This window comes from Littorina saxatilis, linkage group LG5, assembly GCF_037325665.1.
Source record: "Littorina saxatilis isolate snail1 linkage group LG5, US_GU_Lsax_2.0, whole genome shotgun sequence".
In the NCBI taxonomy this organism is placed as follows: Eukaryota; Metazoa; Mollusca; class Gastropoda; order Littorinimorpha; family Littorinidae; genus Littorina; species Littorina saxatilis.
The window spans coordinates 47,680,935-47,708,039 of record NC_090249.1 but is presented as its reverse complement, the minus strand read 5'-3'; the positions used below and the strand labels follow the sequence as shown (position 1 = coordinate 47,708,039).

Sequence of the window (27,105 nt, the reverse complement as noted above, 5' to 3'; positions counted from 1 at the left end):
TTGTGAACAGAAAATCAGATAAACAGGGTTTTAAAATGGAATGAGTCTTTAAAATGGGGGTAAATTTACAGAGGTTGTGAACAGAAAATCAGATAAACAGGGTTTTAAAATGGAATGAGTCTTTAAAATGGGGGTAAATGTACAGAGGTTATGAACAGAAAATCAGATAAACAGGGTTTTAAAATGGGGGTACATTTAAAGATGGTATGAACAGAAATTTTGAGAAAACGGGGCCCTAAAAAGGAGGGGATCTTTAAAATTGTCAGGTGTTAAAAGGGGGGGGGGGGTTCCACTGTACCCAACTTCAATTCAATGTGTGACTCTTTATTTGTGCGTTTGTGTTCTGTTTTTGTTCCTTTTGCTTTTTTTTATTATTATTTTTTTTGGTGCTTTTCTTTTATCTGGTTAATATTGTTTTGTTGTTTGATTGACAGGTACAAGTTATGATTACATTTTTTTCTCTTCAGGTTGTACACTATGCCTGTCCGTGTGCCCCATCAACGACTGCATCACCATGGTGCAGAGACCCACCCCCTACATCCCCAAGCGAGGCATTCCTCTGACCACACAATCCAAGACTGGCGTCGTCATGCTCACCAACTAGAGCGGCCATGTTCTTCTGCCTGGGGTGGTGTGCACGACAAAGATCCCAACTCGGATTGGTTGAAATTGAGCTTAGTAAAATAACTTGATTTTGCCTTGTGTAAGGTTCTCGGTCGCACTGTCGCTATGCTTTCAGAGTGTGAAATAATGGCCATGGGGTTTGTTAGGGACAATGATGGGCGCAGTGCTCTGGTGACGCTGGCCTCCAAAGCGGAAGGTCGCGGGTTTGAATCCCTGCTGCGACTGGTGGGTTAAGGGTGGCGATTTTTTTTATCTCCCAGGTCAACTTTTGTGCAGACCTGCTGGTGGCTTATCCCCCTTCGTGTGTACACGCAAGCACAAGACCCAAGTGCGAACGGAAAAGATTCTGTATTCCATGTCAAGAGTTTGGTGGGTTATAGAAACACAAAAGTACCCAGCATGCTTCCTCTAAAAGAGGCATATGGCTGCCTGTAAGGAGAAATTTAATTTTGGATGATTAATGAGATGAGGATGATTATAATGATGTACCTGTGGAATATTTTTGTTGAAATGTTGTTGTGCGATATATACTTTCGTTTAATCAGAAAATGTGTATGGGTACAGCTCTGTTAATAGATTTTTGGAAATAACCCTGTTGGGTTTGTATGAGTTGTGAAAGAGTGAATACCCTTGCTTTTCCTCTGACAAATAACTTCACACATGCTCCTGTCCTCGTGTTTCCGACACACCCCTCGCTAGTGATTGGCCCCTCCAATGTTTGTCCGAGTAAAAACCAAGGGCATTCACTCTTTAACAATCAATTACAATACAATCGAATTCGACTATTAGCTGTGTATAGCTGAGTATTCTTGCATGTAAAAAAATAAAATAAAAAATTGTGAATGCTTACCTATAACTACTTAACTGTTTACTTATATATTCTACCAATTTTATCACATCGTGCCTATGATGTCCAATTTTCTTCAAAGGATGTTCTTGAAAATGTTTACTACGCAGCGATGGCATGTATTCCATGTATTTTTCCAAATGGCAGTAGCCGTTTCATTCTTGTTATTGATAACAGCATATGTGTGTGCATATGAATGTGTTTGTTCATGAAGCAATGAACAGTAATATTTTTTAAGGACGGGCGCTGTGGCGGGGTGGTAAGACGTCGGCCTCTTAATCGGAAGGTCGAGGGTTCGAATCCCGGTCGCGGCCGCCTGGTGGGGTAAGTGTGGAGATTTTTCCGATCTCCCAGGTCAACTTATGTGCAGACCTGCTAGTGGCTTATCCCCCTTTGTGTGTACACGCAAGCACAAGACCAAGTGCGCACGGAAAAGATCCTGTAATCCATGTCAGAGTTCGGTGGGTTATAGAAACACGAAAATATCCAGCATGCTTCCTTCCCGCAGTGGGGCACTGCGGTTATGAAATTAAAGGCCCCTCCTGTTTTTGGAACCGCAGGAGCTTTCTAGTTTGCTGTTAGGTAGATTTTTGGTTCCTCTTTCCTGTCATGCTCTCTTTTTCTTCATGAATTCTTTTCTTTTTTCTGCCTTCTTGCTCATTCACCTGTATTTTTTCCAAAAATCTCTTCTCTTGCCGCTTGTCTCGCGATTCATGTATAGTTTAATCTGTTAGTGTTCTGATGTAAGTCCAGCAGTAGATAGGTTAAGCCTATTTTAACATACTGGAAACTGGTAATCTTCCAGTAGGTAATAATTTAGTTTTACTAAAGCCTGCTGGGACACAAGTAATGGGTTAGTGCATTTGTAAACAGGAATCGCTTGACAAGTGGCCCCCTTCATCCCCCCCTTCCTCGTCCTGATATGGCTCTGCGTAGTCGGCTGGACGTTAAGCAACAAATAAACAAACAAACAAACAAACCAGCATGCTTCCTCCGAAAGCGGCGTATGGCTGCCTTATTGGCGGGGTAAAAACGGTCATACACGTAAAATTCCACTCGTGCAAAAAACACGAGTGTACGTGGGAGTTTCAGCCCACGAACGCAGAAGAAGAAGAAGAAGAAGAATATAAAACTATTCAACAGTTTGTTAGTAGTTTCCTGTCACATTGTGTCAGGTTCTTTCTGTGATCAAATCCGTATAACTGAACACTGCTTAATTGTCTTACCATGTTGATCTGTTTTATTAGTCTCTTTTAGAAAACATTTAGTTGACATATATATATATATATTTGGCATTATCTATATTTAGACATCAAATGTATTTACTTTTATGCATTTAGTCACATTGTTACTGTATTACTCTGTCAACATGTATTCTCATAAAAATTTTATTTTCTGTACTTATATAGAATATACACATATTTAATTAAATAACATGTTATGTATCGATTGGACATTGGATTTCCCTTCTTTGAGCCATGTGACGTCAGAGGCCTACAAAACTTCATATTTGGGCGTTTCAGGTTGACCGAAACTTCAAAGGAACTACAAAACACACGTCATGTGTTTGATCGCATGTGTGTGTGCTCGTTCAATCGTCAAAACAACAACAAAGTCAGTACATGACATGTGTTTTGTAGTTCCTTTGAAGTTTCGGCCAACCTGAAACACCCAAATATGAAGCTCATGTGTTTGATTGCATGTGTGTCGCGGTCTCGGAGAACAATGACTGTCTCGATCTGTGTAAAATGTCATATTTTGGTCAAAAACGCAAATAACGTATAATAAACCATGGATATTTTTCTGAGTAATTTGTTTTCACTCTTGATTGCTTCATACACACTCCCTTTCCTGCTCTCTCACACACACACACAGGCGCACACACACAAACATGATTCTGTTACCCAATTTATTATACTTGAAACACAAGGAAGCGCCCTTTTGACAAAAAGCCGGCCATTTTAACAGAAACTAAAGCTCTAGTTGTAAAGTGATTTAAAAGTCCCACATAAAGGACCCCTTCTGCCATGTTTGTGCTCAAATCATCTGCAGCAGAAAACTGTGGATTTTTATCAACTGTTATTTACAGGGGAACCCCTTTTATAAGACCTCAAAAAATCTGCAAAATTCAGGTTTTAAAAAGGAGGAAGTCTTTAAAGGGAGGTAACTTTACAGATGTTACCAACAAAAAATCTGAATCAGCAAGGTCTGAAAAGGGAGGAAGTCTTAAATTGGGGGGTCTTATAGGGGGGGGGGGGGGGGGGGGTTCCACTGTATTGACATAATATCAAATTGAAAGCTGACGTTACAGCTACCATTGAACAACAGCATTCACAGAGTCAATCATACTATGCAAATATTGTATTATTTTAGGCAAATTATGCTCCTCTTTGTTTTTGATATAAGTGTCCTGGGAATGAAATATAGCAATTTTATGCATTCAGTCTTCACAAAGATAATTATACCTGTACGATCAGTTATTCATGCAGTCAGGCAACACACAGTTGCATGCAATCAACTCCACGTCATACCATTCTATATCACAGACACTGAAATAAATTGTATTCAACATATTCTGACAGTTTTCCGTTATTCCCCAGGTTTGTTTGATTATAGAAAATTAAAGATCTGATCAACAAAGGGAAGTAAGCGCTCTTATAAGTAATAGAATATTATAATTAAGCCGCTCATTTTTCAACCTCATCCACTCTTGATTTCTTTCCTTTTGACAAAATCAGCCAAGTGAGCAGCACTCAATGAAGAAAAAAATGAAGTGGGTTTTACACTATGCATAACTCACACACTGACACTGTAAATATGAGGCGAAGAAAACACAGCGAGTTAAGCTTGCCCAGAAAGATTTTGATCTCGTGAATTTTGTCTAGAAAAGACGTCTTTAGCAGAGGGAATTGATTTGAAAGAAAAGACATGCAATCATGAATAGAAAACGAAATTAAATAAAACACAAAATAAGTTACCCAACACCATTTAAACCATTTCATACATTTTAGCAAGCTGGACAAAACAATTAATACTTGAAAAGTACTAAAAATAAATCACCTTCCATACCCCCCTTTACCTCTTCTGTAAAAGATAGTTTGTTTACATAAACTGATGAATTATTCTGAGATGTTTGGCGTCAATAGAAGAATTCTAGAAATAACTCTGTCGGGTTTGTATGGGTTGTAAAAGAGTTGTTTTTCTTGGAAACATTGAGGCATATTTTTCCCATGTGACACTATAACCCAATCACTACCAAGAGGCGTATCTCCACACATGGTCGCCGATGTTAAAAGAAGTTGAATTTACTCACTTTGATGTTTTTGTTTTCCGTAAGACCACCATTCAAGCAGTACTTATCATGTTGCATTTTAATATCTCCTCAGCAAATATAAAGCTGACGATAATCATATAAATTTGAGCTGACAGAATTTTTCTACTTCACTTTTACTCTCAATATGTTTTTATATTTGTCTGAACACAGAGGAAAACAAAGTCAGCAACGTTTGCACACAGTCACAGACGTGTCAAATTTTCAGTTCCATCAACAAAAAACAAACAGAATAAAATATATAGAGCACAGTGATAACTCTTTCAAAAATGATTTGTCATCAAAAGCAAATCACACAAAGTAACAGTCTGATCACAGTCCAAACAGTGCATCCAAACGATTAAAAGACATCGGGAACATTTGGCAAGTATTCAGTGTCGTATCGACGTTCACCAAGCAGGATGTTGCACAAACCGGGCTTCAACTTTTCTGCTGCTGCCATGACGATGCGAAGGTCACCTTCCAGGGGAAGGTTAAGGTCGTGGCGCAGCTTTTTCAACCCTCCTCTGAATAATGACTGGCTCCCGCGTTGCCTGAAAAAGAAAACAATGTTCTTGTGGAAACACACTCAAAAGTCAATTAATTAATACACTGTGTAATATACAGTGGAACCCCCTTTATATGACTCCCTCATCTTTAAGACCCTGTTTTCTAAGATGTTTAGAGGTCTTTGTTCATAACCTGTGAAAATGTACCCCCATTCAAAGACTCCCTCATCTTTAAGACCCTGTTTTTCTACGATTTTTAGAGGCCTTAAAAGGAGGGTTCCACCGTACAAGAGGATAAAAGTCATTTGTTAATTTCAATGCTTCTTGTTCTCTCAGGTACAAGGAGACAGGTTCTGTATAACTCTCATTTGCTGTTGGTGTCTATATTGAAAGTGGTTACCTCCCTTAGATACACTCAAAAGTGGTAAAAAGATGACTCAGGTTGCTGTTTGTGTTTTGTTCTAACCACAATGTTTTCCTTTCTAAAACATGCGTGTTCATACATACAGCATACATGTAACCAGCATACATGTAACCAGCCTACATCCAACCAGCATACATCTAACCAGCCTACATCTAACCAGCCTACATCTAACCAGCATACATCTAACCAGCCTTATACAGTGGAACCCTCCTTTTAAGACCAAAAACGTGTCAACAGAGTGTATCGCTTTCTTTGTTGATGGACTCTTTTACACTTGCATCTTTAACTTACGCAGCTTGGCACCTTCGTGTTCATATATATCGTCTTCTTCTTCTGCGTTCGTGGGCTGAAACTCCCACGTGCACTCGTGGTTTGCACGAGTGGAATTTTACGTGTATGACCGTTTTTATCCCGCCATTTAGGCAGCCATACGCCGCTTTCGGAGGAAGCATGCTGGGTATTTTCGTGTTTCTATAACCCACCGAACTCTGACATGGATTACAGGATCTTTTTCGTGCGCACTTGGTCTTGTGCTTGCGTGTACACACGGGGGTGTTTGGACACCGAGGAGAGTCTGCACACAAAGTTGACTCTGAGAAATAAATCTCTCGCCGAACGTGGGGACGAACTCACGCTGACAGCGGCCAACTGGATACAAATCCAGCGCGCTACCGACTGAGCTACATCCCCGCCCCGTTCATATATATCATCATTGAGAAGTTTTTTTGGCTTTTGATATGATCTACAGCAGTCCCTCTCATGAACGGACACCCTTGGGCCATAGCAAAACTGTCCGTACATTGCAGGTGTCCGGTCACGGGAGGGGTGACCACACCACCCCCTCCCCCATACACTCACACAGCGGAGACACACAAACAACAGGATTGAGTATATGCTAATCACTTCTTGTAGCTACTAAACAATAAACTCCTAATACTTCTTTAAACGTTCTGTAAAAATGATTTGTATGAAAAGTGTTGAAAAGAAGAGATAAAATAAATCCTCAAGGCAGTGAACATACTCACCATGCACTGACATACAAAAGCAGCCACACAAACACAGCACAGAGGAGCGTGTGCAGATGCTTTGCAAGAATAAGCTTGAAACCCAGTTTGAATAAATAGCAGCAGATAGAGCTGCATGTCATAATCATGTAATTTATTTTCATCTTGTCTGGCTTTATTGACTGCATGCCGATCATGTGGCATGGCAGTGACTTTTCACTCTTCAGTCGGAAATACACTGTACATAACACAGCTCCCACTCTCCCTCACTAATGCCTACCCCAAGCCGTGACAACTGATGCTTGGAAATTGTGTGGAAGAGTACACCTATCTATTTCTCTCCAATGCTCTTCCTGCTGACATTCAGTGACACCGGACACCCCACAGAGTTTAGCCAGCTACCCCTCCACCCCCCCCCCCCCCCCGCCGCCTCCCTCTCTCTCTCTCTCTCACTCCCTCCAGCCATGTGCTGTTGGGCTGTGGTCAGAGAGGTCAGCTCCAACTGTTCACTCAGAGCAAAACCAGTTGACTGTGTCGTAACTTTTGACACAGCAAGACAACTGAAGGGTTCACAGATTAGGCAACCGACTCACTGGTCAAGGCTGAGGGGAAACAAGAGTATCTTGTCAATGAAAGAGGTTACACACAGACACACGATGCTGAGAACTGTGGCCGGTTTTTCACTCTCTTTCGCTCAGGACCTTCATCGACTGTGGTTTCTGTTGATTACGTCCAACAGACAAGAATAATAAAGAGCACAGTGCAGTTTCATGTTGGCATCTTCGCATACATGTACTCCACTCCTGACCAAAACTACCCCCCCCCCCCCCCTCCCCCCTTCTGATGGGTACATGTGCACTCAAGTTATCAGTGACTGTCATCACGCCATTGCGGCTGTGATCTTTGTACCAAGAGCCGGACTGCTCTGTTATCGATTTTGTTGTGGTGAAAATTTGACGATGGTCTGTCCGTACATTGGAGGTATGACCTAGTGTTGGGACCGAAAATGAGTGGCCGTGTCCACGTTTTGCAGGTGTCCGTTTAAGGGGGGGCAAATATAGAAGGAAAACACTCCGTGCCGAGCAAATGTGTCCGTACATGTCAGGTGTCCGCTCACGCCGGGGGCCGTACATTGCAGGGACTGCTGTACATCCAACACAGACAGACACAGGAGTTTGTACACCCGCTCAGACACACAGACAGTGAGATAGAGAAAAAGAGCATTCATTATTGACTTACAACTCAACCTCTACATGTGTAACGAGAGTCAGGGCTTTTCGTTGTAGAAGATGCATAAATTGTGTGACAAAGGCCTCTCGTATGCCGCTCTGGACGGGCAACTTGTGCAACTGGAAAAAGAGAAAACTTTGATGAGTCCTCATTAAAGCAAAAATGACCACATGTAAACAAAATGACTGTCCAGTTCCCTGGTTACTAAAATGTGAGTGTATTCACACCTTGTACAGCGGAACACCCCTTTAAAGACTCAATCCCTTTTAAGGCCTGATTTTTGCAGATTTTATTAAGTCTTAAAAGCTAAGGGAGTTCCACTCCACTGTGCATAATCCAAAATTTTAATAATAAATTTTCATTTAATTAATATACTTACCCAACTCACATATAGCAATTAACTCTAGTTCAGTGCTGGTAACGCTGTACGCGTTCCCCTTGGTAACAAGGGAGACCACCCTAAAAAAGAGTGATCCATCCCATAATATCAGACCGATGTCCGGTCCAACATCCGTATGCGTGCGCATACGCCGCCATTTGTATCATTCGAACGAAGCCCAACTCACTACTTTTTTAGAACCCAATACCACCACAGCGGGGAGGCGGGAGGGTTTAAACGATGTGAGTTGGGTAAGTATATTAATTAAATGAAAATTTATTATTAAAATTTTGGATTAAATTACATATTATTACCCAACTCACATATAGCAGATTGCTACTATAGGTGGTGGGTACTTACCAAAACTAGGCACGCAGGACCTGTCCCGCCGCTACCATGGCAGGCAGCGCGGAGCTTCCATCCTGTCTGACAGAAGCGACGTCTCTGAGGTAAAAGTTGACGAAAACGTCCTCAGAGCGCCAATACGCAGCTTCCAGTACCTCGGCTAGCTTGCCGGACCGAAGAACTGCCACTGAGGATGCCCAGGCTCTCGCCTCATGGGTTCTAGCCGCGGTGAGAGGCAACACTGCCCTAGCATCACCCGACTGCACTAGCCACCAGGCATATGCTCGTTTGATCAGAGTGGAGATCCATTTGGCCAGAGTCACCTTCGCTATATCCTTACACCTAGCCGTGTTTAAAGATATGAAAAGAAGCTTTTGACTTTCTGACCTAACAGGCCGAGTTCGAGACAGGTAACATCGGAGAGCTCTCACAGGACAATTTGCAATATCGGGATCTCCAGGAGCCAAAATCTTGCTCAAGGGTGGAATGCGCAAGATTGGAGAAAGCTGGCCAGGTTTCTGGTTTTTCGCGAGAAAGCCGGGAACAAATTTGAGAGAAATGGAACCATCCTTCTCGAACGCAATATCCTTGTCTAAACCCGACAAAGAATGCACCTCACTACCTCTCCTAGAAGTAGAGAGAAGCGTTAAAAACACAGTCTTACGCGTCAAATCGGCCAAAGTGGCTGACAAAAGAGGCTCGAACTCATCCGAGGCTAAGAAACGTAAGACCAGGAACAAATCCCATGCAGGGAGAAGCGATTTTGAACGAGCTGCTAAAAGGGCAGCCCCCTTAATAACACTAGCGATAACCCCTCCGAGCGAAATTTTGTGGCCTAATTGCGCGAGGGTCGAAGAGATCGCCGACCTCCGAACCCTAATAGAAGAGGGAGAAGCCCCCTGATCAGCCAACCAAGACAGATGGTTGGCTACATGAATAGACCTAGGAGAAAGAGGTTTAACCCCGTTAAGCGCGCACCACCTAGACCAAGAGGCCCAGTGCGATGAGTAAACCGAAGAAGTCGATTTTCTATGCGCATGTCCAACGAATCTCAGAGTAGGGGAAGAGGCCCCTGCCCTACGCAAAGCGCTTCGGACAGAATCCACGCGTGAAGGGCCAGGATCTGTGGGTTCTCGTGCTGAACGCCTGACCGAGGCTGCACGAGATCTCCTCTTTTCAGGGCGAGAGGGATTGGGGGCCGAACTGCTAGACGCAGTAGGTCGGGAAACCAGTGCTGGCTTGGCCACAGAGGAGCGACCAGAACCAGCGCTGGTTTCTCCAAGTCCACTTTCCTGAGGACTTTGCCTAAGAGGCAGAACGGAGGGAAGGCATACGCCGGAAGATCTGACCAATCCACTTCCAGAGCATTCACCTTCCAGGCCAGAGGATCCGGGAAGGGGGACACAAAGAGAGGCAGTCTCGCCGAAAACCTCGTCGCAAAGAGATCTATCTTGGGCTTGTCGATCTGCGACCAAAGCCGCTGCAAAGACTGGTGTGTGAGAGTCCACTCTGAATGAACAATCCTGTCCCCTCTGCTCAAAGTGTCTGCAAGGACGTTCAGACTGCCCTTCAAGTACACTGCTGACAACAGAATGTGCTGGGCGTGACACCACTTGAGAATGCGACATGCAATGTCGGAAAGACTGTGAGACCGAGTCCCCCCCTGCTTGTTCACATACGACGCCACAGACATGTTGTCGGTGTGAAGACGTACATGACTGCCCTCCAGGAAAGGCTTGAACGCTAGAAGCGCCAGGGAAACGGCCTCCAACTCCAGTACATTGATATGTATAGGGAGGCCTGAGAGCAATCCCAAACTCCCGAAACCATGTGCTCGTCCAGATGAGCACCCCACCCCGTCAGAGATGCGTCCGTAAACAGCTCTCTCTCCGGCGGTGGACGAACAATGGGAACACCCCGGAACAAATCCGGACGAAGCCAAATGCCTGTGGTCTGCTGAAACCAAGTTCCCAGTGCGATCGGAACACTCCAGTCCTGGGATGTCTGATCCCACCTTGACTGCAGGGAGGCCTGAAAAGGCCTCTTGTGAACCCTGCCCAACGGAATGAGGGAAGCCATGGATTCCATCTGACCCAGAACCGAAGTCAGAACCCTTGCACTGGCGTGATTCTCTCCGTAGAGAGACCGAATCAGACCCTGAAGTTTGTCGATCCGCCTTTGAGACGGACGGACAGACCACCGAAGTGTGTCGAATTCCATGCCCAGGTAAGTAAACGTCTGGGATGGTTCCAACTCGGATTTTGTCAGGTTGACAGAGAAACCCAGCTGTGCCGCCCGACTCAGCACCCTGTGCGTATGAGCCTCGCAAAGCCCCCTGTTCTGGTGAAGGATTAACCAATCGTCCAGGTATGCTCTGAGACGGATGCCTTCCTGTCTCACAAGAGCGCAAAGCTGCCTGACCACAATCGTGAAAATCCACGGAGCTAAAGACAGGCCGAACGGCAGAGCCCTGAACTGGTAAGCTTTGCCGCCCCAAGGGAAGCGAAGCCACTTCCTGTCCGCGACATGTATGAGGACGTGAAAGTAAGCGTCAGTAAGATCGATCGACGTTGCCCAATCTCCCGGCCGTAAGGCCTCCCGAACCGAGGTTGGAGTTTCCATGGTAAACTTGATTACTCTCAGAAACTTGTTCAAAGGAGAAAGATCTAACACCGGCCTCCACGCCCCCGAGGCTTTTGGCACTACGAAAAGTCTGCCGTAAAACCCCGGGGACCGCGCGTCCAAGACCTCCTCTATAGCTCCCTTGAGCAGCAGAGCCGAGACCTCCTCCTGGACTGCGTTCCGTGCCACCCAATCCTTTGGCGCCCTGCAGGGCGGGATTATCCTGACCAGGGGAGCCTTCTGCCCTGACCAGAGAAGCCGGAACCCCGAACACACTATCCCCGTGACCCACTTGCTGGCCACCAGTTGCAGCCAGGAAGAAAGGGCCCTGGACGGGCCGCCCGCCACAACTAGCGCGGGGGCCACCGGGATGTGTTGTTCGGGGAAGTTTCATTGGTGGTGAGGCTTACGCCCCGACCCCCTGGAACCCCCGAAAGACTGACCCCTCTTAGGGTATGGAGCTCCACGCCCCCTACCCCTGGAGGAGGATGACTGCTTCTGGGCCTTCCCACCACCTGACGAAGATGTCTGAGGCTTAGCGGAAGAAAACGCCTGAGTCTGAGACTTGCCCTGAGGCTTCTGGAAGCCCTGTGAAGCCAAACGCGCGATCGCTACATCCCGCGCGTCCTGCGTCTCTTTCTGGAGTGCATCGAAAGACGCCTGCCCTAGGAGAGACCCCTCAGCAAAAGGGGAGACCTTCAGCCGCTCCACAGTCGCGGTGTCCCGAAATCTGGACCCCGACAAGAAGGCTGACCTCCTTGACAGAACTGCGTGAGTATACAGCCGGGCAGACAAAGCAACCTGTTCTCTAGTCACCTTGCCCAGAGTAGCCAGCAGTGTGGAAACATCTGTCGGCGACGCATCGAACCGAAATTCAAAAGGATCAAGAGATGTGGCAATCGATCTGGACAAAGACCTTTGCAGAGACTCCGACACTGACGTGAGTTCCAGCAAAGACCTTCCAACTTCCTCCACAGCCGCGAGAGAACCGTCAGTACATGGGACAACTCTATCCCTACTGTACCCGTCTTCTCTCAAAGCAGCAAGTTCCGGCGTCACCGGAAGTGCCCCTGACGGCAGAGCAAAAGAGTCCATCAGATCCAAAGGATAAGGGGTAAGCTTGAACTTCGGAACACCGGAAGCAGCCCGAGCCCCAGGCTGAGCCAGCCAAGAGACGACGTCTTCCGGGGCCTCGCCGTGCTGAACCAACAACGGCACCGCCGGTTTGCGTTTACCACACAAGACGTTAGCCATCTCATAGGCAATAGTTGACGATTCCCGGAAGCGGAAGCGAGGCCGTTGCTCCTGTGCACTCCGGAAATCGTCAAAAGCAGAGCGAGGTGGGTGAAGCTGAGCCTTGTCCTTCACCACCCCTTCCGGAAAGTACCTGAACGCCGTTTCCGCCGCCAGCGCCACTGCGGCTGACAGCTTCGCGGGCAAATTCAGTTGGGAATCCTCTACCACTGAGGCATCCCCGTCTTCCGCCCTACACTCCGACTCGAGATCAAGCTCGGAGCCAGGAGGCAGAACATCAGACCGTTTATCGTCGGCAGAACCGACCACTTCCTGCCCCCTGGGCGGAAGAGGACTAAAACGGTCCCCGATATTCTCATAAAGAGACGTACGGAGGCGCTCGTCCTTTCGCTGCTCATAAGAACTCTCACGACATCCATCGCCAGAGAGAGCCCCCTGAGCTCGCACACCGGCAAGCGGTGTAGACATACCTTGTACTGGTGTCACATTCAGAAGAGACACCAACTTGGTACTCCCATCCTGCGAAGCATGGACATCCGCCCGAGTCACAGTCGCCGAAGGCTGAACGGAAGTCGAAGCCGGAACTGCAGGAGACTGCCGTAACTGTGCTAAAGAGAGAACATCAGAAACACCCGACGGAAGCGCACGTAATTCCTCCCTAGTGGAAGATAATTCCGACGCAAGTGTCGAAACTTGAGCGCTCAAAGTCAACAATAAAGACGCAACTTCAGCTGGCGCTAACCCAGGGCAGCCATCTGAAGATGAAGCAGAAGCTGAAGCAGAAGAAGAAGTTCTTTTGCGCGAACCGCCACTCTTGCCAGAACGTAAACAAGCCTGACCGGAAGTTAAACTGACGTCTGCTAACACGGGAGATTTAACAGAAGTTGAATCAGAAGAAACAGACGCGGATTTTCCTGCGCCCTTCTCTCTCCTCGAGCTACGTTTAGGAGGCGAATCGTCAGGCACCTGCCTCGAACTAGGCTTCCTATTCACGCTATCAACAAGCGCAGCCTCCGCCATAGCGAAAGAACTCACGAAAAATTTCAAAGAAAAACAATTTCAGAAAAATTTCACAAGTACAAAACGAGCGACGAAAAACGTCGCTAAAGTTATAACAAAACGGAAAGATCTCACCACACAAGTAGGTAAAGGTGAACAGCTAGGCGACGACCAAGGGGAGATGCCAAAGCCAAAGACTATGACAAAATGCTGAAGACAGCAGGAGCGTACATCAGGAGCGTCCTTCCCAGTTGAACCGCTGAGAGAGAATGATACAAATGGCGGCGTGTGCGCATACGGATGTTGGACCGGACATCGGTCTGATATTATGGGATGGATCACTCTTTTTTAGGGTGGTCTCCCTTGTTACCAAGGGGAACGCGTACAGCGTTACCAGCACTGAACTAGAGTTAATTGCTATATGTGAGTTGGGTAATAATATGTAATTTAATTCATATTTAACTCATTGTTTCAAGTCAGTCTTATTCTTAAGCCAAAAAAAAAAAAGGTCTGTTTACGGTAACCCGACCGACCCTAGTTTTTAGGCCAGACCCTAATCTTTTTTTTGGATCGTCTGAAAAAGAAAAAAAAACGCATCCAAAATAGAGCTGTTTGCGCTCAAACAGCAGACGACAGAAGGGAGGTAAGCTCAAAGTACTGTTTATAGTTATGTTGGGCAAAAACAGGGATTGATGAGAAGAAATGAACTGTGAAACATCATAGAGAGGGGAGATAAAAAAAAATAATAATAAATAAATAAATAAAAAAAATAAAAAAAGCCGACCTACCGACCCTATTTTTTCACCCTATGTTACCGTAAACAGACCTAATTTTTTTTTGTGCCTTATACAATTAGACACACCTAACCACACCACAAAGAGCGCACACTTTCATTAATGCCACTACTGAACATTCACTTAAACCTACATGAAATTATTATGAGAAAACAGTTACAAAATGACATAAATGACATAAGCACATGGCTGCTAACATTAATTTCAGGAACATGTCGATGAATACAATAAAACAAATCTGCCCATACCTCATCGAGAAGAGTTTTCACCAGGGTCTCTGGAACATCTGCTGACTGGAACATTCCCGTGTAGCTGTTAACAACAAAAAAAAGCCTTCAAAACCAGAATCCCAGATTGACATACATGTAAAGTCATACCGAAGGTATGTTTCAAAACAAATTGTCTATAAACAAAGCAAAAAAGAGCTGTCCAACTCTAAAGCTGTGTGTGTGTGTGTGTGTGTGTGTGTGTGTGTGTGTGTGTGTGTGTGTGTGTGTGTGTGTGTGTGTGTGTGTGTGTGTGTGTGTGTGTGTGTGTGTGTGTGTGTGTGTGTGTGTGTGTGTGTGTGTGTGTGTGTGTGTGTGTGTGTGTGTGTGTGTGTGTGTGTGTGTGTGTGTGTGTGTGTGTGTGTGTGTGTGTGTGTGTGTGTGTGTGTGTGTGTGTGTGTGTGTGTGTGTGTGTGTGTGTGTGTGTGTGTGTGTGTGTGTGTGTGTGTGTGTGTGTGTGTGTGTGTGTGTGTGTGTGTGTGTGTGTGTGTGTGTGTGTGTGTGTGTGTGTGTGTGTGTGTGTGTGTGTGTGTGTGTGTGTGTGTGTGTGTGTGTGTGTGTGTGTGTGTGTGTGTGTGTGTGTGTGTGTGTGTGTGTGTGTGTGTGTGTGTGTGTGTGTGTGTGTGTGTGTGTGTGTGTGTGTGTGTGTGTGTGTGTGTGTGTGTGTGTGTGTGTGTGTGTGTGTGTGTGTGTGTGTGTGTGTGTGTGTGTGTGTGTGTGTGTGTGTGTGTGTGTGTGTGTGTGTGTGTGTGTGTGTGTGTGTGTGTGTGTGTGTGTGTGTGTGTGTGTGTGTGTGTGTGTGTGTGTGTGTGTGTGTGTGTGTGTGTGTGTGTGTGTGTGTGTGTGTGTGTGTGTGTGTGTGTGTGTGTGTGTGTGTGTGTGTGTGTGTGTGTGTGTGTGTGTGTGTGTGTGTGTGTGTGTGTGTGTGTGTGTGTGTGTGTGTGTGTGTGTGTGTGTGTGTGTGTGTGTGTGTGTGTGTGTGTGTGTGTGTGTGTGTGTGTGTGTGTGTGTGTGTGTGTGTGTGTGTGTGTGTGTGTGTGTGTGTGTGTGTGTGTGTGTGTGTGTGTGTGTGTGTGTGTGTGTGTGTGTGTGTGTGTGTTGTGTGTGCGTGTGTGTGTGTGTGTTTGTTTGTTTGTGAGTGTGTTTGTGTGTTTGTGTGTGTGTGTGTGTGTGTGTGTGTGTGATTACTGCACATGCGTCAATCAAGAGAGTAAAGCATCTAATCTTTTTGAACTAGTGTCTAGTGACTGATTTAGAATGATCTAGTATTAGCCGTCCGTGCTACACTTTTGACCTCTTCTTCTTCTTCGTTCATGGACTGAAACTTACACATAAGCTCGTGATTCTTTGCAAGAGTGCGTTTTATCATCTAACAAGATATATTTGTGGCTACTGTAAATGTCTGTCACCAAGAAAATGCCTGATAACTTAAGATGTAAAATGGGAAGGAAAAGAAAGGGAGGAAAATAGAGAAAACTAAACTATATTTCATACTGAACAAAATGTGTGTTAATACTAAAGAACATCATACCAGTAACTGGGTGAGCCCCAAGCACACTGAAACCCCCCTTTTAAGACCCCCTAATTTTAGACTCCCTACTGTTTAAGACCCTGTTTTGTCAGATTTTTTGTTAATATCCTCTGTAGATTAAAATGTTTAATTTAAAATTTTAAGATACGCTTGATTTTAAACCTGATTTTCAAAGACTTTTTTTGTTTTAAAAGGGCGGTTCCACTGTACGCGGAAAATATCCGACAGTTACCTGGGCTGGTGGGCTCTGTCAGTGTAAAGCTGAGTCAACTCTTCCACGGCGGCCGTCTGACTAAGGTGCGGATGATCGCTGATGGAGCTTGACTGTTTGACGTCTCGCTTCTGCACGTCTATGATGGTGCTTGGGAACTTACTGTAGAGGAGATCACGCAAGGGGAGATCGTAGGACCCGTCTTTGTGCTGCAGGAAAAGATTTGAAGATGGATGTAACATTTCCCCACTGCATTGAGGGTTGTGTTAAGATTAACAGAAACAAGTCAGACACAGAAATCTGAAGAAATGAACAGTACTGTTTTATGAGAAGAGATGGAAAAAGCAACATTGCAATGTCATCAGACCCGTCTTTGCGCTATGGGAAAAGATTAGAAGAACCATGGGTGAAACTTTTTCCCACTGCATTGAGAGTTGTGATAAGATGAAAAGAAACAAGTAAGACGCAGAAATGTGAAGAATATGTGAAGTAACACTACTGTGTTATGAGAAGAGACAGAAGAAAATAACAGTACAATGTTATCAAAAAAGATATAACACAAAAAAACATCACTTTAAGTTTTAGTTTTTAACCACAGTTCAAGCTAAAGGTTATAGTCACATTTTTTGTCAAACTGCATGTCCAGTACGCTGTTCATTATTTTTGTTTAATAAAAAACTTAAATTTTTCGGTTTTCTTTGGAACTAAATACAACCTAAGGAGCCGGGTGGCAACAGCCTCAACACTTAGTGGAACATTAAATTTATGACAAAACAAAACATGAAAATCACAAAATTTAACATTTAAATCCCATCAGAGGGGCCTGACATGGGCCGTGCATGCCACTGTACCTTCAAGATGCCCTGGATGTGAAGGTCATGGGCATACGGCCATTGTTTCTCCTCCGTCACCTGTCGAGAGCAGGCACGCTCTGATTCCCAGCTGAACAGGGCCAAAGTGTGGATCACCTGATCAGACAAATAATCATTTTCACAATCACAAAACAAGAATGGTAGATTGTTGAAACGTTTAATTATTGACAAAACAAAACGTTAAATTTACAGTACGTCGACCCAGTGGTCTTTTCAGTCGACAGACAGACAAACACTTATGATACTGATAATGAACTTACCTAAACATCGTTGACAAAACTTGCTATCAGAACAGTGGAACACCCCCCCCCCCCCCCCTACATTCTTTAAGACTTTAATTTCTCATTTTTCCAATTCATAACCTCTGTAAAATACCCTCCATTTAAAAATTACCTCCTTTTTAAGACCTGATTTTTTTTCTCCAGGTTTTTGTATGTGGTCAAGAGTACAGAATAGTGTCCAGTCTCTGTGACATGAGCATGACAAATATAATTTTGTCATAAAACAATCTTTTTTACTTAAATTGGAGCATATAGTTATCTTGATACTTCCTACCAAAAGAAATTTCAAATGGGCTATTTACTGAGTAGTATTTGAAGAAAATGTATTTGGTTTGCATGTAACGGTAACACCGTGACCCTTTCAATCAACATCAACTTAAAACAAATCCAGTTTAATTCCAGGTCTTTATTTAACTTTAACAGCCTGCTACAAGTGTACTTTCAATGATTAAATCATAACAACAGTGTTCTAGTCTGATACAGTATTGAAAACTGCATGTAACTGTTGCACGTACGTAACTTTACACAAAGCAGAACATTTGACTCACAATGTTAAAAAAGTAACATATTTAAGTAAAATAAACAAACAAAAAGTCTTCAAATATGTTAAGCCTTATCTTTATATTTAATTGTAAGAAGAAAAAGTTAATTTTTCCAATTTCTGAATTATGTTATAATGCACCATGCATTTACAACATCAGGCGTTCCTAATTTCAAGGTAAAATGACTAAGTAAATGTACTGTATTAAAGGCTCCTACATTGTCAAGGTATGAAATACTTCAGTTAAAGTATTAATTAAGGTTAAAGTATCCCAACAATTGTTTTACTCGTTTTAATGTATAAAATAGAAAACCTAGCAATACATGCATGTAACATAACACTGTGACCTATCCTTTTTCTTACCCATTTTTCACCAGAAAAAGAAATCCATCCAGAATTAAATGTTCTACAAGTAAATACATAGATATAAACATATTTCACATCCAAAAATGTGAGTCCAAGTGATAAAGGGAAAGAATAAATAACAAGAAAAGACGTATGCAAGTAACTTTACACCAACTAGTGCTATTTGAAGGTGAAATAATTGTTATACAGCCTCTTAATCACTTAAATCGTACTAGTAATTGAAGAAAACATTCTCTTAATATTGAATGACCTATTGAGTGCTTAAGACAGTGAAATAATTGAATTTAAGTGGATTCAGAGCCAGTTTTAGGCAACAAACAAAATATCCCGAATAAGGGAAAGGCAAACATATCCATTCAACTTTTGTTATTACTTCAGCTACACCTTAGTAATCAAAAGAGAAATACTCAAACAAAACAGCAAATGTTAGACAAAACATTGGGCAACAACCAAAAATGTCCTACCAACCAAACTTTGCTACCAACCAGCCTTTCCTATCTTTCAGATTGTAACTAGACAACAGCACAACATGAACTCAAAAACAAACATGAAGCTGCTAACCACAGATGTGGCACTGACAGATGGAATAGAAGAGCCTCTGCATACATGAAAATCAATGACAGTTTTGAAATATTAACAAAACAGCGTTCCACCCACTCGTATTACTTTTTATTGTTTTTTTTTATTATGGAGGGAATGCATCTAGGCTGGTTGACCTCATGCTAAACAAATACATGACAACAGTACAGCTTCAGAAATCTTAGTGCATGGGAACAAAGGGCTACACATAGAAGTCTGTTTGCTTTCACGCTGTTTCTTCAGGAAATGTACTTCTGCACCATCACCAATGAGGGCTTGAATCTGCAACACAAAATAACAAGAAATTCCGAGGTGATATTCAAAGCGTACCAGTTCCACATAACAAATCTCATGAAAATCATCAATTTGATTGAATTAAACATAAATTACCATGCATGTTAATATATTCGTGTACATTTAAACAACAAGAAGAGCAAACGCTCGATCGAGTCACTTTCGCAGTTCTGAATATTATATGAGGCATCAGATGGACAGGAAGAAATTGCTATTCACAACACAATGAGTCACGTTCACATAAAATTTGAGCCCGGTCACTTTTATAGTTTCCGAGAAAAGCCCAACGTTAAGTTGTGTGTTGCCGAACAGAAAAGGCTAGTTATCTCCCTTGTTTTTCTGATAACGTTCGTAAAAGGCTACAGATGTAAATACTTTGATGTAAAGAATAATCCTACAAAGTTTCAATCACATCCGATGAACTTTGTCAAAGATATAAAATGTCTAATTTTTCCTTTGACGCTGACCTGTGACCTTGAAAAAGGTCAAAGGTCAACGAAACCATCGTTAAAGTGTAGAGGTCATTGGAGGTCACGACTAAACAAAATATGAGCCCGATCGCTTTGATAGTTTCCGAGAAAAGTCCAACGTTAAGGTGGTGTCTACGGACGGCCGGCCGGCCGGCCGGCCGGACAGACTAACACTGACCGATTACATAGAGTCACTTTTTCTCAAGTGACTCAAAAACTAGTATCATCGGTACTGAAACAAACAAAAAAATAAATCCCCAGTGCCTCAATTCTCACAATTTCTTCCTGAATGTATTGAAGTCCTTGTTACTCTTACCCCTGGAAATGCAGGTCACAGTATAAGTATTGTCAGCTGAGTCCACACCACTCTGTTCTGCAAACTTCACTGGATGTTGTCTCATTTGATAGTGTCCAGGGAAGGAAGAAAATTTAAAAAAAATTAAATGCTGGACCGATGATTGAAACAAACTTTTTTGTGTCCTGAAATAGCATTCCTAATGCTGTTGATCATGTGTGTGTTATGTTACATTGTGATTCAAACACATACTGTTAAAACTCATAATTATTCACTCTTAGTCTGAAAACACTCACCTTCTTTGTGAATTTTTGTTTTTACCGAGTAAAGTTACATTCAAGCAATAGATTAAGTGGGTTTTTGTTTGTTTGTTGACCTGCATTAAACCATATCTTGGTTGTTAAGCAGCCTTAAAAAAAAAGCATCCACAGAAAAGAAAGAAAAGATAATAAACTATGTTGACGGCAATTTTTACTCATACATGTAACTTAACACTGAATAATCCCTTAGTCTATGATTATGTTTGTGTTATGTGACATTCAAACACATGTTTAAAAAAAATGCTTGTACTAAATGATCCACTCTTTGAACATTATAGTGTGCAATTAGTGTGCACAAAAATGTGAAATTCTTCAAGATACATTTGAAAGTAACTTTACACAAAACCTATGGTGTCATGTTACATGCAAACACCTTTAATCTATTTTGAAGCATTAAACAGTTTGAAAAGCAAAATTGTTGACTGTTTCCATCCAGTCACCTTTCAAAGTGGGATTGAACCAGTCAATGAAATCCTGAGTTCATCTTAGCAATGCCATTTGAAAATGTCAGTATGACTGCAGGTACATAACATGCATTTGTCATGTTAAGTTACTTGCATGCACGTTTTTACTGCATGTAACATAATGCACAATTATAATTCAAATGTTACCATGAAGCAAACTGTAAGGCTTCTTTTTAAGCCTACTGTCTATATGATACTTACCGAGACAGTACTATTCTTGCACATTATCTATTATAGGCCGAAAAAATTGGACAAAACGCTGCGTGGGTACAATTATCTCCCATAACCATGCGCCACCGTGGATCCCAAGCACTGTCTGAGTGCTTCCCCCTTACAGGATGTAGGTGGCGCGTCCTCTTTCTTTATGAGCTGCAGACCCTCAAAAAGCCCATAACATATCAAGAGGGGAGGCGGGAGGGAAACTCTAATAGTACTGTCTCGGTAAGTATCATATAGACAGTAGGCTTAAAAAGAAGCCTTACAGTCAATATAACACTTACCTCGACAGTACTATTCTTGCACAGAATACCAGAGTGGTGTGAGGGTGATATGTAGAGTATTAAACTCCTTAATCAAAATCACTTAAATCCAAGGATTAAGATACCCAGGCAATTTTCGAACAGTACTACCGTAAAAGAAAATATACCCAAGAAAAATACCTTAGACTGACGTGACCATGCTGGCAACCACTGCTTTGGCAATGCCATACGACTGGTCAAGCCTGAGACTGGAAAAGTCTCGCATATAGTGGTTAATAAACGTGGCTGGAGTCTTCCAGAACGCGACCGCCATTATGCTTTGGAGCGAGGCACCCCGCACGTGCGCCAACGAGGAGCCGATAGCCCGAATCTCGTGTGCCCTGATGTCAGGGACCACATCCACTTGAGCATGAACATAAGCCTGTTTGATAAGCAAGGTCAGCCAACGAGCTAAAGTTTGTCTAGAAATATCCGATTGGTACTTCGGATTAAGCGAGACAAACAGTGACCGCTTAGAAGACCGAAAGCTACGTGTTCTATCCAGGTACACTCTAAGGGCACGTACTGGGCAGAGGAAGCGATCAGGGTCATCATGTTCAAGAGTGGGAGCCAAGGCTTGAATGACTACTGGTTTGGACAACTCCGAGGCATTCTGATTCTTGGCTCGAAAGTCTGGTAGGAAAGCCAACGTCACCTGATGTGTGGTGAACTCAATGTCAAATTCCAGACCACTCAAAGCTTGAATACCACTGAGTCTACGGCAAGTGGCTAAAGCGATGAGGAACACAGTCTTAAAAGTCAGGAACTTGATACTAATGCCTGCCAGGGGTTCAAACTCCTTGCTACGCAGGAGTTTGAGAACCAGGAAGACATCCCACTTGGGAAATGAAACCCGAGGTTTAGACACCGCTGCATTGCTAATACCCGAAAGGACATTAGCAATGAGGGAGGAACTGATCAAGTGTTCAGGTCTGCGACCAGTAGCAGCCGCAATCGTGGAAGTGATGGCAGATTTGTATCCAAGAAGAGTCTTAGAAGAAAGACTCTTCTTTTGATACACTTCCACCAGAAAGTTGGCCAAGTCCTGTGTTGAGGGATAAAGCGGCTTTATCCCCTTGGACAAGGCGAAGGAGGCCCAAGCTCTCCAGCGTAAGTCGTAGAGCTGATTAGTTGATCGCCTCTTAGCGTTCAAGGAAAACTCTACTGAACTCTTGTGCAATCCTAGTGCAAGCAGTTTGGAGCGCACAAGAGCCATGCGGTCAAGCACAGACTCTCTGGACGTGGATGAGGGAGGCCTGATCGAGGCTGGAGCAGACTTCCCCCGTCCAGATTCAGAGGTAGAGGGTCTACGTGGGTGAGACCGCGAAGATCTGGAAACCACGGAGCTGTTGGCCAGTAAGGCGCGACCAAAATCAGTCTTGGCCGTTCCTGCAGATACTTTGCCAGTACCCTCGGAATCAGAGATGTCGGGGGATAGGCGTAAGCATCGAGGAGCCTCCACGAGAGAGTGAATGCGTCCACGTGGAACGCATTCGTGTCTCGAAAGGGGCTGACGTACCTGGGAAGCCGAGCGCTGAATCGAGTTGCGAACAGATCGATCAGAGGACGGTCCCACCTTGCCCACAGACGCCGTAGAACGTTGTGAGCGATGGTCCATTCTGTGGGGAGAACCTGATCGCCCCGACTGAGAATGTCGGCCAGGGCGTTCAGTTTCCCCGGAACGAATTGGACTGACATCCGGACCTGATTGGTCTGGCACCAGAGCAGAATCTCCTCCGCTAACAGGGAGAGGGACCGAGAATTGGTGCCCCCCTGGTGACGAAGGTAAGCTAGGCATGTGGTGTTGTCCCCGTGGACCAACACATCCTGATCCCGAATCAGGAGGCGAAACTCCAGCAGAGCCCGACGAACCGCCTCCAACTCTAGAAAGTTGATGTGTAGGAGGGACTCCTCCTGGGTCCAGACCCCCTGGGCCTCGTGCAGGTCCAGGTGGGCCCCCCAACCCTGCGTAGAAGCGTCGGTGTACAGGAAGAGAGACGGCCGTCTCGGTTGGATAGGCACCGCAGAGTTGAGCCAGATCGGGTCCAGCCATTGGACTACAGCCTCGTGAAACCAAGGCCCGATCTGGACCAACTCGGTGTAATCGAGAGGCCTGGAAGTCCGATCTGCTACTGCCCGTTGCAGGGGACGTTTGTGTAGCCTTGCAAGGGGCAGCAGCAGAGCGACAGACTCCATGGAACCCAACAGTTCCGCCAGCCGTCTGTGAGGAACAGCGCGGCAAGCCTGAATGGAGAGGATCTTTCGCCTCAGGGAGAGGATTCTGTCCGGGGAGGGAGACACAGTGTAAAGCACTGTGTCGAACGCCATCCCCAAGTAGCAAAACTGCTGGGCTGGCACGAGGTCCGACTTGTGCCACTGTATCTGGAACCCCAAAGCATGGGTCCGGTCCAGGACCTGCCGGGTGTGTTGGAGGCATTGATCGCGAGACTGGGCCAGGGTGAGCCAATCGTCCAAATATTGACGCAGACGCACACCCTGAGCTCTGACCAACGCCGCCAGCTCCTTGACCACCTTTGTAAAAATCAGCGGGGCCAAGGACAGGCCGAATGGGAGGGCCCGAAACTCGAACACTGTGCCCTCCCAAACAAACCGGAGCAGATGTCGGTACCCCGGGGCCACCAGGATGTGGAAGTAAGCATCCTGGAGGTCCACAGACGTGGCCCAATCGTTTGGCCGGATGGCCAACCGGACCGACGAAGGGGTTTCCATCTTGAACTTGCACCTGCGAAGGTACAAGTTCAAGGTGGAGAGGTCCAACACCGGCCTGAACCTGCCGTCCTTTTTGGGGACGGTGAACAGGCGGGAGTAGAACCCCGGAGAAGGCTGAGAAAGGGGGTAGACAGCCTTCTTCTCGACCAACGAGTTCACCTCGTCTTGAAGAGCCTGCCATCTGGCAGGGTCTCGAGGAGGGGGGAACGTCAAAGGTAGAGCGGACAATGGAGGTTGTGACGACAGCGGTAGAGAAAACCCCGACCCCACCACCCTCAAGATAAACTGGTTGGAGACCAGTCTGCCCCACATGTCGCGGGCCCGAAAAAGGGAACCGACGGACGAAAGAGGGGCAACTTGAGGGGGCGTCAACGTAGGGCCGGGACTCACTGAAAATTCTGCTGGCGGGCAGGCGCAGGCTTGCGACCACCCCCCTGGTGGTGCTGCTTACCCTTACCTGTCTGAGCACCCTTCTTCTTGCGCTTGGGAGCACGAGAAGCCGGGGCCGCAGGGGGGAACGCGACAGGCGCCTGAGAGGAGGAAGAAGGAGGCAGTGAAACTGGCTTCTTCTTCTTCTTCTTCTGAGGCTGGGAGCTGGAGGTGACTGTAGCACTTCTCTTACTCCCCGCCGACGTCGCCGAAGCAGCGAGGCCAACCATCAGAGAATCAGTGTTCCTCTGGCGTGTGGACTCCACCACAGAACGGACAGTGCCCGGATGAAAAAGGGAAGAAGGCTGAGGAAACGTGTTCCTCAGACTCTTCCTCATATCCGGAGGCACTAAAGAAGTAGCCAGAAAATGATCACGGAACAGGGCCAACAAGTGGACCCGTGTTCCAATGGCCAATTCTGCCGCAGTCGTCACGCACGATCGCACGGCATGCAAAGCCCGATCCACTCGAACCGTGTCAAGGACCCGAGTGGAATCGGACTCTGCCCGATCGGGAGGGTCCAACAGTGTGGACAGCGTGCTCATCCATGTCAAGGCCTGTGATTGGGCCTCGACAATGGAAGAAACGGTGGCCTCAAGATTGTGGAACGAAGCAGAGCTCAGTTCCACCTTCTTGACCGAAGGCACCTCCCCAACGAACACATCACCGTCAGCCCCACCCTGAACACTCGAAGTCTGGAAAGGGAGAGTTCGAGAGTCAAAGGGAAAAGGGAGGGACGAAACAGATTGGACACGAGGAAACAGTGGAGGTGCGCCTCCCGAAGGAAAGCACGGCACTGAATCCGCGTCCTCCCGAGGAACATAGGTCGCGTTCGCACGTGAATCTGTACTCCTCAGGCGATGTGCTGCCGCTTCCACCGTGGCACTAAGACTAGGGTGGAACGCGAATTGCTGGCGGCCGGATCGTTCATAAAACGAGCCGCCGGCAGACGCGGCGTGTGCCTCCCGCGCCCGGGCCGAAGCGGACTCCAAGGACGAGAGGGCGTCGGAGGGAAGGACGTCCTGAAACTGTTCAAACGTCCTTCTAGCTGTGCGAGGGAGAGCCTCCTGCCTCTCGTCCTCAGACTCCACGTCCTGTGTGTCAACCGAAGGGTTGGGAACATTGACGACAGACGCTTAAGAGAGGCATCCGTGGCGTCAAGACGCCGCGTGATGTCTGTCATGTACTGTTGGAAAGTACGAAGCATAGCTTCGGAAGTTCCATCAGAAACCGGCAAGGGTAGAGGATCAGTGTTAACCTCAGGGCGACCCTGATCCTCCTCCCCATCGTCCTCCGACTCACTCTCCTCTTCACTTCCCGACAACTCCTCAACAGCAGGAGTGTAGGAAGCTTGAGGGGGAGGAGCCGAAAGTGATGAAGTAGGCTGTGACGAAACGCCCACTGAAGCAAGAGGCCGCGAAGACCCCTGCCCCAAAGACGAAACGTCTCCAGCAGCCGAAGGGAGAGAACAACAAAAACCCTTCGACTGTTGGGTCAGTTCAGCCAACGAACCCCCGCCATTTATAGACTGAACAGGGACCCATCGGGTCTGATCAGAAAAGAAATGGTCCGGTCCGGTCGGGGGTGCCGATCCGGTCCGGTCGGGTGGTCCGGTGTTCCGGTCCGGTCCGGTCGAGTGGTCCGGTGTTCCGGTCCGGTGGTCCGGTCCGGTCCCGTACCATCCGGAGGTCCCGTTCGGCACAGAACCATCCGTACCCACAAAAGTGTTCGGGTGGTTCGGTCCGGACGTGGAAACACCGTACCATCCGGACCCGTAGGTCCGGTGGTCCGGTGTGTTCCGGTTCGGTGCCAGACCACCCGGACCAACAGAGGTGGTCGGGTGGTCCGGTCCCGACCGGACCACTGGTCCCGTACCGTACCATCCGGACCCGTAGGTCCGGTGGTCCGGTGTGTTCCGGTTCGGTGCCAGACCACCCGGACCAACAGAGGTGGTCGGGTGGTCCGGTCCCGACCGGACCACTGGTCCCGTACCGTACCATCCGGACCCGTAGGTCCGGGGGTCCGGCAAGGGCCAGAGGTACTGTCCCGCACCGGACCCTAAGGTCCGGTACGGTCCCGTACCATGGGTCCCGTCCGGACCAAACCCGGAGGTCAAGTCCAGTCGGGACCCGTGGGTCCGGTTCGATCCCGACCCGTAAGCCTGGACCGTTCCGGACCCTTGGTCCGGACCATCCGTCACCCGAACACCAGACGCTAAGGAATGGCGTGGGGTCAAGACGGTCCGGTCGGAGGTGTCGGTCTGAGCAACAGAAACAATGTTCCCGTCGCCCTGACCATTCGACAGAAGTACCACGTTCTGTCGAACACCTCCACGTCCAGTAACTAGTCGGCCGGAGCGTTTCATAGAGGGACAGCCACCAGTCACACGGACGTCAGAGGGAACCGTAGTAGCAGTGGTCGTGGGCACGAAGCCTGAAACCCCTGCCCCCACAGGACCGCCCTGAACGGGGTCAATTCGCATCCCAACCCCAGCGGGGAGGGAATTCATAGACCCCGTCATCTCCTCCAATCTCCCCCCCCATGAGTCCGAGACTACTGTCGAAACAGCAGTAGACGACTCAGCGAGGGAGTTCAGA

The 27,105-nt window shown here is 46.3% G+C and overlaps 2 protein-coding genes and 1 long non-coding RNA gene across 3 annotated transcripts in view; 1 reads left to right on the top strand and 2 right to left on the bottom strand.

Annotated features, from left to right (window-relative positions):
• The window catches only part of LOC138967319 (dihydropyrimidine dehydrogenase [NADP(+)]-like), a 41,606-nt gene extending 39,155 nt beyond the window's left edge, over window positions 1-2,451 (top strand). The window contains exon 21 of the mRNA XM_070339851.1: window positions 468-2,451. Within this exon, the coding sequence (XP_070195952.1) occupies window positions 468-604 (137 nt within the window). The 3' untranslated portion in view covers window positions 605-2,451. The remainder of the gene's footprint in view (window positions 1-467) is intronic.
• A 910-nt stretch (window positions 2,452-3,361) lies between these two features.
• Window positions 3,362-27,105, bottom strand: part of LOC138967320 (guanine nucleotide exchange factor C9orf72-like) — a 36,653-nt gene continuing 12,909 nt past the window's right edge. Inside the window, exons 6-10 of the mRNA XM_070339853.1 lie at window positions 17,201-17,317; window positions 16,371-16,558; window positions 14,590-14,653; window positions 7,958-8,067; window positions 3,362-5,335 (exon numbers count right to left, since the gene is read on the bottom strand). Coding sequence (XP_070195954.1) covers window positions 5,143-5,335; window positions 7,958-8,067; window positions 14,590-14,653; window positions 16,371-16,558; window positions 17,201-17,317 — 672 coding nt within the window. The 3' untranslated portion in view covers window positions 3,362-5,142. The remainder of the gene's footprint in view (window positions 5,336-7,957; window positions 8,068-14,589; window positions 14,654-16,370; window positions 16,559-17,200; window positions 17,318-27,105) is intronic.
• On the bottom strand, window positions 17,894-20,984 carry LOC138967321 (uncharacterized). Its single transcript, XR_011455914.1, has 2 exons — window positions 20,069-20,984; window positions 17,894-19,270 (listed from the first exon to the last, which is right to left on the bottom strand). It is a non-coding gene; the product is annotated as an uncharacterized lncRNA (long non-coding RNA).